Source organism: Cebus imitator, unplaced genomic scaffold (assembly GCF_001604975.1).
Source record: "Cebus imitator isolate Cc_AM_T3 unplaced genomic scaffold, Cebus_imitator-1.0 Scaffold199, whole genome shotgun sequence".
Lineage (NCBI taxonomy): Eukaryota > Metazoa > Chordata > Mammalia > Primates > Cebidae > Cebus > Cebus imitator.
In genome coordinates this window covers 4640950-4653046 of record NW_016107514.1, presented here as the reverse complement: position 1 = coordinate 4653046, position 12097 = coordinate 4640950, and the positions used below count along the sequence as shown (strand labels likewise).

The window sequence follows — 12097 nt, the reverse complement described above, 5'->3', positions numbered from 1 at the left end:
TAGTAGAGACGGGGTTTCACCATGTTGACCAGGATGGTCTCGATCTCTTGACCTCGTGATCCACCCGCCTCGGCCTCCCAAAGTGCTGGGATTACAGGCTTGAGCCACCACGCCCGGCGAAATTTCAAATACTTTAGCATGGTACACAAAGTCTTTAAAATCTGGGCTGATTTATTGCCACATTACCGTATCTCGGCCGTAGAGAACTGTTTGTTCTTTAACCTTGCCATGAACCATCACATTTTCATGCTCTTGCTGTTCCTTGCATATTGCTTTGTATAGAAGTGCCATAGTGTATTTTCTTGTTTTTGTGTTACTTAGATTGATTTCCAGTTCTTTGTTATAACCCTATACTAACCATTCTTTAGCGAAGTAGAATTACTTATTGAATCAAAAATGTTGATTAAAATTTTTTTTAAAAAAATGCTTTTGATTCTTAATGCTAAACCACTCAGAAAGGTGTCAGGTTCTACTCCAGTCAGCAAGCTGTGAGAGGGCCCAACTTGCTACAGAGGAAGTAAGAGGTACCTAATACCGCCATAACCAAAATGTATTTTGTATTTTTTATTACTAATTTAACTCCTCATATTTAAGAAAATTTTATAACCCTAATTAATTTGTTATATGTTTTGTAAGCAAATATGGTTAACAGCAGTCTAAAGATACAGGAGCATTACTGAATAGGTTCAGAGCCATTTGTTAATCTGGAAAAGTTGGGGGGTGGTTGGTCCGTACATGCTTTCAATTGACCAGAAATACTTTCTCTTTTGAGAATAATTACCATACAGTATCATTGGCATCTAAGTGTTACAAAGAAGCTGGGTGTGGTGGCAATACCTCTGTGGTCCCAGCTTACCCAGTACATGGAGGCAGGAGGATTGCTTGAGCCCAGGAGTTTGAGGCTGTAGTGTGCATTCACGCAACTGTGAATGCCTGCTGCACTCCAGCCTGAGCAACATAGTGAGACTGTCTCTAAAAAAACGTTACACTGTTGATGGGAGTGTAAATTAGTTCAATCATTGTGGAAGACAGTGTGGTGATTCCTCAAGGATTTAGAAATAGAAATTCCATTTGACCCAGCAATCCCATTACTGGGTATATACCCAAAGGATTATAAATCATTCTATTATAAAGATACATGCACACATATGTTCATTGCAGCACTGTTTACAATAGCAAAGACCTGGAACCAACCCAAATGTCCATCAATGAGAGACTGGACAAAGAAAATGTGGCACATATACACCATGGAATACTACGCAGCCATAAAAAACGATGAGTTCATGTCCTTTGTAGGGACATGGATGAATCTGGAAACCGTCATTCTCAGCAAACTGACACGAGAACAGAAAATCAAACACCACATGTTCTCACTCATAGGGACAATGAGAACACATGGACATAGGGAGGGGAGCATCAGACACTGGGGTCTGTTGGGGAGGTTAAGGGAGGGACAGCAGGGAGGCGGGGTGGAAGGGTGGGAAGGGATAACTGGGGAGAAATGCCAGATATAGGTGATGGGGGATGGAGGCAGCAAACCACCTTGCCATGTACGCACCTATTACATCAATCCTGCACGAACTGCCTAACGTACCCCAGAACCTAAAGTACAATTAAAGAAAAAAAAAGAATAGCACAAGCAAAGTCCAAGTGGGTCGGGGGAGAATGACAAGTCTAAGGAACTAAAAGTAATTTTAATCAAAATGCCGTAAAATAGAAAGGTGAGTCTTAATCCCAAATACATAAGCAAGAGAAAGTTATGAAAAGCCTTGAACAACATATTAGAAAATTAACCTCAATGTAATAAAACAAACATGAAACTGTTTTGGGGAAAAGAGCACTGCCAATGTTAGACACCATGGAACACAAAGAGGAACTACTCAACTTAACCACTGTTGTAAAGGTTGGCGATGATGTGAGGACAGTAACAAAATCATAGACGTTACAAGTGATAACTGTAGTTTAGACACGAAATGTGTGATATTGTAATGTAGAATATTTTAAGTCTTAGCAGTTAACATGGTTGGAATAGCATTCAAATAGCTTGAATGATTTTCTCAAATGATGCACTATTCTTTTGCTTTTAGCATGGTAGGTATTCAATAACAAGGTAGTGAATTATTAACTGAAATTAAATAGAAAAGTGTTAGAACACTTCACCAAGAGTGTATACAAATGCCAAACATATGCAAAAGTGTTTGGTCTTATTAGTAATGAGAGAAATGCAAACTAAAAATATGTTATTTATTTAGATAAAACTACCTAATGAGGAGTGAAAACATAAGCATCGTGACAAATGTGGAGAGGAACTATCATACAGTATTGATATGACTGAAACTTTGTAAAATCACTTTGAAAGACTGTTTGGCATTGCTGTCATAAAGTAAGTCAGTGTATACTTTATGATCCAGCAATTCAAGGCCCAGAATATATATAACAGAAATTTGTATCCACTTGTACTAAGAATACTTGACAAGAATGTTAACATTTGCTTTACTCATAAGAGCTGTAGACTGGAAACAGCCGGGAGTTTCATCAAGAGTAGAATGGGTAAGGAAACAATGATACATTTGTGTAATGAAATAGTATATAACAACAAATGAACAAACTTTGAAAAATTTAATGCTATTTACCACAAAAAAAGAAGAAACTCCCAAACATAATATTGACTGAAAGTAACTATTCAGTAAGTAAATAAATAAGTTATAGTGTTTGATGTTAGGAAAAATAAAAAAGGAGGGATGGGTAGAAATTTGAAAAGGGGTAAAAAATGGAAAGAGGAAAGAGAAGACTTAGGAATAAGTTGGCAGAACATAAGTTTGGACAAACAAGTTTCCATCAAGTTTGCTAGGTATAGAACTACCTGATTTTTAGCCACTAAGAATGAGAAAGAATAGTTATATAAATTCAAAAGAAATCTGTTCATGTTTTCATAGTTTCATAACTTAAAACAAGGATATCTAGCTGGGTCTCTCTTTGTGTATCTTTGTTCCATTTTCTGTTCATTACATTGTTTCAAAATTTAATTAATTTGTTAGTAGGGCCTTTTATAGCCCTATCACAGCCTGTTTTGGAAGTTGGAAAATGTTAAGTTCTGTGGCAGTGCCAATAGATCTGTGTTGCAAAATAATTTATTTAAATCTCTGATGGTTATGAATAACGGTTATGCTTTTAAAAATTATAAAATGCTGTTTTCCTTTCTGTAAGATGGAAGAATTTCTGCCTCTGCCTGAGAACATTCTCTAATTTTAGATGTGAAGATATATATTAGTAATATGTTACATACTTAATGAGATCGTTTCTCATTTGTCTTTGAAGCTCTTCATGGACAGGTTGTTCAGTTCAAGCTCTCAGACATTGGAGAAGGGATTAGAGAAGTAACTGTTAAAGAATGGTAAGTTAATCTGAAAAAAGAAACAAGTAAATTTAAAAATAATTTGAGGAAAAATAACTGTTTAATGGATAGTTGGAATCCATTTAAACTGAGAAACTTCTTTTTTTTTTTTTTTTTTTGAGACGGAGTTTCGCTCTTGTTACCCAGGCTGGAGTGCAATGGCGCGATCTCGGCTCACCGCAACCTCCGCTTCCTGGGTTCAGGCAATTCTCCTGCCTCAGCCTCCTGAGTAGCTGGGATTACAGGCACGCGCCACCATGCCCAGCTAATTTTTTGTAGTTTTAGTAGAGACGGGGTTTCACCATGTTGACCAGGATGGTCTCGATCTCTTGACCTCGTGATCCACCCGCCTCGGCCTCCCAAAGTGCTGGGATTACAGGCTTGAGCCACCACGCCCGGCCCAGAAACTTCTTTATAAAACACATAATGCATTTTAAAAAGCAATAAGGTAGAATTACCTTATGTTGATGATATAGTGGTGATGGAATTTGTCGTACATCAAAGTATTTTATTCAATGTGATTTAAAACTATCAGGTAGTCTAAGCTCTCTTTACTGTACGAAAATGACTTTAGTAAGAATGTAAGTATGTTTGACTTACCATTACCGGTTACAGTTTGCTTGTATATTTAGAAGAGATGAAAATATTTTACCAAAAATCATGAATTAAAATAAATTTTGAAACATTAAAAAATTATCTTAAAAAGGGCCTGAAACAAACAAAAATTTTCATCCTCTCCCTTTTCTTTCTTTCATTTTCTGGAAAAATAGAACCTCTGGGTACCAAACTCAGTTTTAGAGGTTTTTAGAAGTGGCAGGTAAGATGAGTAAATAGATTACTTCCCACCATAGATTTATACCACTAAAGATCCTTTTAAGAATCTTGTTCAACCACCTGAACATTCTTTTCTTGTACTTCTTATTATTGCTTTGTAAGTTAGAAGAGAGCTGTGATAACATAAACATACCTTATGGTTATGTCTCTGGTGGCATTGTGGGATTATGGAAAGAACAATGGATTTCAAATCAGAAGAGCCTGACCTTGAAACTTATTAGCTGTCCTATCTGTGACTCACTTGGTCTCTTAATGTGTCAATGTGGATAACAGAATTTACTCTGTCAACCTCTGGAGTGTTAAAAAGATCAAAATAATGTCTTGTGTAAGAAATGCATTTGGCAATACCTTATTTTCAAGACCAAGACAGTAGTCAAAAATCTTTGTAGATTTTTTTTTCTTTTTTTTTTTTTTTGCTAGATGTCATCTATTGGGATTCATTCTTCAGTTTCAGCTAGCCTTAACGTATTAAACATGAGGCATTTTATATCAGATTTTAATTTTTTTTTTGCTAGAGATGGGGTCTTGCTATGTTGACCATGCTCATCTTGAACTCTTGGCCTCAAGTGAGCCTCCCTCCTGGGCCTTCCATAGTGTTGGGATTACAGGCATGAGCCACTGCACCAACGTTTTTTGGTTGTTTTTTAAAAAACATTTCTTAATTTCTACCTCTTATTCTCTAGACCCATATGTTTAGTATAGGGCTTACAGCTCCTGGAAGAGGAAATCATTTTATTCCTATTAAAATTCTAAAAGCTCCTTTAATGAGAAACTAATCATTTGATTAGTTTTTTAGAAGTCCTTTAAGAAATATTAAGAAGTTTCTTGAATTCTGTTTTTTTTCTATAAATAACTAAAGAAAAAAAATATATATACATATATTGTGTTGCACTTGGTAAAATGCTAAAGGACAGAATTCTATCTTATAAAATGGAGCCTGAGAATAGAAATTTGAATAAGGAAGCATAATTTAATAGAAGGTAGTGTGGTTTTGTGAAAGGGAAAATAAAACCTCATGTATTCTTAGAATTTGTGGGAGCAAATGTGTGGAAAAAGAAAAAACTTAAATTTCACAAAGCCTTTGACAAACTTCTGAGACAAGTTTAGATTTTATATGTGATTTTGTGTGAAAGTCTATTTTGTCTGATAGTATAGCCACTCTGCCACTCTAGCTTGCTGTCTTTCTCTGTCTCTCTCTCTCGTTTTTTTTTTTTTTTTTTAGAAACAAGGTCTTGCTTTGTAGCCCAGGTTGGACTACAAACTCCTGAGATTACAGGTGAGCCATCACCCCTGGCCTTGTGTGACATATCTTTATCCTTTTACTTTTTACCCATTTGTGTTGTTGAATTTAAATATATTTCTTAGCATATAGTTGGAGCATTTTTTTAGAATCTATCCTGACAATCTTTGCCTTTTTATTGGAGTGCATAAACTTTTTACTGTATATTTAAAGTTATTTGCTTTGTGGTTGCCCTGAGGATTACAATTAACATGTTAATTTAAAACATTATAATTTGGATTAGTAGAAAATTTCAACAGAATATAAAAATGTGCTCCAATATAGCTCTATCACCTCTTCCTTCCTTTTTCTATTTCTGTCATATGTATTCCTGTTTTTCTTTTTTAGAATTATCATTCCATTAGCCAGGCATGGTGGCACACGCCTGTAGTCCCAGCAACTTGGGAGGCTGAGGTGAGAGAATGGCTTGAGCCCAGGATGCAGAGGTTGCAGTGAGCCAGGATTGCGCCGCTGCATTCCAGTCTGGGCAACAGAGTGAGACCCTGTCTCAAAAAAGCAAAACAAATAATTCTTATTCCACATTGAAAGTACTCCATTTTTAAGCATCATAAAGCACATCAACACAGTTTTATAAGTATTGCTTTAATGTGGCTGTCTTATAAATCAGATAAGATTTTTTTAAAGTTACAAACAAAATACAGATGTGGCCAGGTGTGGTGGCTCACCCCTGTTATCCCAATACTTTGGGAGGCCAAGGTGGGAAAATTGATTGAGACCAGGAGCTCCAGACCAGCCTGGGCAACATAGCCAGACCCTGCCTCCACCACTACCACCAACAACAACCCAGATGCTCCTTGTCTTATGATGAGGATAAGTCCTAGACCCATCAAAACTAAAATGTCTTAAGTTGAAAATGCATTTAATATATCTAATCTATCAAACATTATAGTTTAGCCTAGCCTACCTTAAACATGCTCAGAACACTTTCCTTAACCCACAGTTGGGCAAAATCATTTAATACACAGTCTATTTTATAAAGAACTGTTGAATATCTTAAGCAGTTTATTGAATACTGAAAATGAAAAACAGAGGGGTTGTATAGACACTCAAACTACTGTTTCTTACCGAATGCATATTGCTTTTACACCATCATAAAGTTGAAAAACTGTAAAAGTCAGAGGCTATCTGTAGTGACAGTTCTCTGGGGATTTTGCTTTTTGTGGTGATCCAAAAACTAGGTTTCCCCTTACAGTGGCTGCAAGGCTGCTGATTTGGCTCCTGCTGTGCTAGGAAAAGGATGGAAATTGAAAAAGTTAAAATACTACAAAACTCAGCCATTTTTCCTGAACACATCCTTCTCAGTTGTTGCAAGCCTTTTTTTTGAATTCCAAAATTCTTACAAAATGGATTTTTAACAACTTTCGTCACTGTACTTGTTGCTTACATGGAAAAGCAGATTTGTGGATATCTTAACCCACCATTCTGGAAGTGAAAGCATGTGCTTTTAAACCTGGTTTCTATGTCATGGGTGCTGTTTTATCAACAGCTGAGGACTGGTCAAGGCAGGAAGACAAGAAGCAGGAATGACAATTATGTGTTGCTGGCAATAAGTCAGAATTGTGCTAGAGACATTAAGAATGCCATTATAATCAAAATTAGATGTATTATTTCAGGTTTGGTTCCATTCCTCCTATTTTGTTTGCCAAGACTATCTAGAAAAGCCTGTAAAGTATATCTAAAATGATTAAGAGGTTAGAATGACTTTACGTAAGAACAGGCTAAAATAATTTTAGAAAGAAAGACTGGGAGAACTCCCATCTAAAATTCATGAAATTACAAAGGATTGAGGACATCAATTTTTAAACTTACTTCTGGAAGTATTGGGCATCCCTTAAAGTTTAGAAAAGAATAACATAAGACAGTAGAAGGAAATACCACTTTAAAAATGTATTTTTAAAACTTGTTTTTCTAATAAATGGGTCAGACAGAAAACCTGAGAGTTTAATTAAATTTTTGGATTATAGACTATGAATTGCTTAAAATTTTTTTGAGTATTTCTTGCAGATACATTGAAGAGACTCTGGAAGTCATTATAGTCTTTTCTGAAACATTTCTTAGTACACCATCTGAAAGTAAATGCTGCGATAGATGAATACCGATATAATTCAGCATGGCATTTATATCCTTAATATGACTGTACTTATGATTGTTTATGTAAAAGTGTCTCATTTCTTTTTCTTTTAGGTATGTAAAAGAAGGAGATACAGTGTCTCAGTTTGATAGCATCTGTGAAGTTCAAAGTGATAAAGCTTCTGTTACCATCACTAGTCGTTATGATGGAGTCATTAAAAAACTCTATTATAATCTGGATGATATTGCCTATGTGGGGAAGCCATTAGTAGACATAGAAACAGAGGCTTTAAAAGGTATTGTAAGTCTGTTAATCTATTTTACCGAATTAATTATTGCTCTCTTTTTGCCATTGGGTCACAATTAAAAGTGACCTTTGCTTTTTTTTTTTTCAATTCCTATTTATTTTTGGCTCTTGAAAAATGTAATCTCTTCAACATATTTCAATAAATTGTAATCTTTTCAATCCTTTCAACACAAAATAGAAATCTGAAGTGTAGATAAGACAAAACCAGAGGTGGGAGGAAAAGGCAATAGCCCAAGGAAGAGATGAGATGTTGCAAAAAAGCCGGAGGATGTCCCATCTTTTCTCCTCTGGGGAATGACTCAAACATTCAGGTGGCATTGTACACTGTTCCACATAAGTCAGTGATGTTATTCCTTTTGGAGGGGTAAGAAAGGGTGGGATGGACTTTTAGTAACTTACAGGTTTTGAGTTGGAGGTTTAGAAGCGAAAATCAGGAAAATTAAAAAGGTTCTCGGTGAGTCATCATTTTCTTTTGGCCAGTTTCCATGTTAAAAATGTGTACCGTAACACTTCATTTACCTGAAGGCCTGCCTTCTGGATACCTTAGTGTTCAAAGAGGCAACAAGCTCTCTCAGTAATTAAAGATTCAGGCTGTAAACACTGGCCACTAAGAACAAAAATTGGAGTATCTAAAGAATAAATCTAATGTAATGGATTGCTCTGTTTGCCACTAATACAAAAACAAAAAGCACTCTTGTTGGGGATGGTTATAAACCTTTTCAAGAGAAGTTGAAGAGAAAAGAAGGAAAATTATAATGAAAGCAAAGATACCAGCATTTAGAATGAGCAGCAACCATGGGACTTAGAAGTGGTAGATGTCCTGCCAAGAGGGAATTCATCATAAGAATGTTACAGAGGAAAGCTAAAACAATTGGCAGTTCCAGTGCAGGCAGCTGGCTGGCTGACTCAGAAGTTCCTTGCAGCACTGTTGTGGTATACCAAAGGTCATCTAGGAAACAGTTTTGATACTAGGCACTTCAAGAGCAATAGATTCTGTGACAGAACTCCTGGGCTGGCATTCCACCTTGAAAGTGCTGAGATCAAGATATCTCAGTAGTGTAATTCAGAAGTCTAAAAGGAGTAATTGATTTACAGTGCCTGGCTGACACTTAGTACTGCAGTCTGTAGAACAATAACTCATTATAATCTTTTTTTTTAAGATTCACATCACATAATTTATAAATTTTTTACACTTACTATTCTGTGAGGTATTCCACTTTAACAGATGAAGAAACTAAACCCAACTAGAAAGGTTGGACGATTTGCTCAATGGTCAGTGACAGGACCAAAGTGAGAACTTACATGTCTGAGTCCTTGTCCAGAATATTTTCTACTATGATATGTTGCCTCTGAAAGCTAGAAGATGATTTATTGAAGGCTTCCTACTACTTAAATTTGTATTATTATAAAAGCAGGAGGTGTGCATTGCAGAAAGTTCTAAAAGATAGAAAACCAACACAACAACAAAAATCCTAATATTCACAAATCACACTCATGTATTAGCATATATCATTCCAGACATTTTTCTAGGTCATACATGTACATGTAGGTAATTTTTTTAACTGAAATAATATATTGCATATGCCATAGTCTAATCTGTTTGCTTTGTTCATCTGTGTTTTCATGACAGTACATTTCAATTTTATTTTGTTGTTTGTTTGTTTGAGACAAAGTCTCGTTCTGTCACTCAGGCTGGTGTGCAGTGGTGCAATCTCGGCTTACTGCACCCTCTACATCCCAGATTCAAGCGATTTTCCCATCTCAGCCTCCTGAGTAGCTGGGACTATAGGTGTGCGCCACTGTGCCTGGCTAATATTTGTATTTTTTTGTAGAGATGGTTTTACCATATTGGCCAGGCTGGTCTTAAACTCCTGACCTCAAGTGATCTGCCCTTCCCAGCCTCCCAAACTGCTGGAATTACAGGCATGAGACACCACTCCTGGCCCATTTGCATTTTATATGATTCACGGACCATATTTAAATTTCCTGAATTATCCTCAAAATATGGGGGATATTGATATTTCATTTGATTTTTTTTAATCAGGGTCCAATATAGGACCATATGTTGCACCTAGTTATATCCCTTAAGTATCTTTTAGTCTAGCTCATCCTCCTCTACTTTTGTTTCATGACACTGATTTGAAGAGATTGCCTTTGTTTCACAGAATGTCAAACTTTTTGGATTTACCTTGTTGCATTGTGGTGTTATTTAACTTGTTCCTCTAGTCCTTCTATTTCCCATAAGCTGGAAGTAAGTTTTAAAGGCTGAATTCAGGCTGGGCGCAGTGGCTCACGTCTGTAATCCCAGCACTTTGGGAGGCCAGGGTGAATCACTTGAGGTCAGGAGTTCAAGACCAGCCTGACCAACATGGTGAAACCCCATGTCTACTAAAAATACAAAAATTAGTACACCCCTGTTGTCCTGACTACTCACACAGAGGAAACCCTGCCTCAAAACCAAAACAAAACTAAAATGAACTCAGTTTAAATTGTGTTACACCGAGTTTTCTTTACAGCTGATGTGGTGACAGATGCTTTCTCTAGCCTCTATTTATTTAATGCAATAAAATGATTACTCACTTTTCTAAACAACTAAAGCTCTTTGTACCAAAACTTTTCAAAAACTGTTTTTTTGAGAGAAATCATTAATTTTCTTTTTTTTTTTTTTTTTTTTTTTTTTTTTTTTTTTTTTTTTTGAGACGGAGTCTTGCTCTTGTTACCCAGGCTGGAGTGCAATGGCGCGATCTTGGCTCACCGCAACCTCCGCCTCCTGGGTTCAGGCAATTCTCCTGCCTCAGCCTCCTGAGCAGCTGGGATTACAGGCACGTGCCACCATGCCCAGCTAATTTTTTGTATTTTTAGTAGAGACGGGGTTTCACCATGTTGACCAGGATGGTCTCGATCTCTTGACCTCGTGATCCACCCGCCTCGGCCTCCCAAAGTGCTGGGATTACAGGCTTGAGCCACCGCGCCCAGCCGAGAAATCATTAATTTTCAATTTTAATCAATAATTAAAATTTCATATGTGTTACTTCTTAAAGTGAGGCTATTGAGTAAGCTTTTCTGATTATGCAGACATGTTATGAACATTCACTGTTGTACTATAAACAGCACAATTCTGCATTTGATTTTTAGTTTTCCAGTCTGTTTAGATTGTCCTTGTGCCAGGTCATCACCCACCTTCCTAACTTTCTGAGAAGACAACCAAGTTTGTTAAGAAATATTTGCTAAAAATGGTAAATAGGAGCTGATTGAGAGTCTAAATACCTTTCCTCTGGGTCAAGTGCACGTTTTTAATGCTGAGGCTATGTGGCACCTATTTTAGGTACTCTGGGCCATGAAGCTATGTTAAGATGAAGTTGCCAGGATGCTCCACCTGCAGATAAGTGGAGAATTACTATACCTAATTGAGAGGTACCATGGGGCAGTGAAGGGAAGAGAAGGAGGGACGTAAGCTTTAGCAGAATACTTTATAAAACTAATATTATTCTGCCATTATATTGCATTTACCCCTTAACGTCAGCTTCTATTATTGATTGGTTTCTCTGTGCTAATGCTATGTATACATCTCATTTAACAAATGTAATAGCTGCATTTGACACATGGACTGTTGAGACTCTGAGAGGTTAAATAATCTGCCTGTGATCACATAGCTAGTAAGTGGTGGAGCTAGGATTTCACCCCAGCTCCGTTTAATGCAAAGCCCATGCTCTAACCATATTGTTATATTGATAATTTAGTTCAGAAAGGATAGATATCAGCTTCATTCTGCATCTAGGGCAATGGGACTGACTTTCTTTCTTTTCTTCTTTTTTTTTTTGAGACAGAGTCTCGCACTGTTGCCCAGGCTGTAGTGCAGTGGCACGATCTCAGCTCACTGCAGTCTCTGCCTCCTGGACTCAAGGAATTCTGCTTCACCCTCCTGAGTAGCTGGGACTATAGGCGCGTGTCATCACACCCAGCTAATTTTTTTGTATTTTTAGTAGATACGGGGTTTCAGCATGTTGGCCAGGATGGTCTCAATCTCCTGACCTCATGATCCGCCTAACTCGGCCTCCCAAAGTGCTAGGATTACAGGCATGAGCCACGGCACCCGGCCAGCACTTACTTTTCTAACACTGTACATATGCATATTTATAAAATTCTGCTAAAACAACACTGTTTAATTTGTAAATATATAGATTTTATAATA

At 36.9% G+C, this 12097-nt stretch overlaps 1 protein-coding gene across 1 annotated transcript in view; it reads left to right on the top strand.

Annotated features, from left to right (window-relative positions):
* The window catches only part of DBT (dihydrolipoamide branched chain transacylase E2), a 44925-nt gene that overhangs the window by 11891 nt on the left and 20937 nt on the right, over window positions 1-12097 (top strand). The window contains exons 3-4 of the mRNA XM_017547625.2: window positions 3319-3394; window positions 7713-7894. Of these exons, the coding sequence (XP_017403114.1) occupies window positions 3319-3394; window positions 7713-7894 (258 nt within the window). The remainder of the gene's footprint in view (window positions 1-3318; window positions 3395-7712; window positions 7895-12097) is intronic.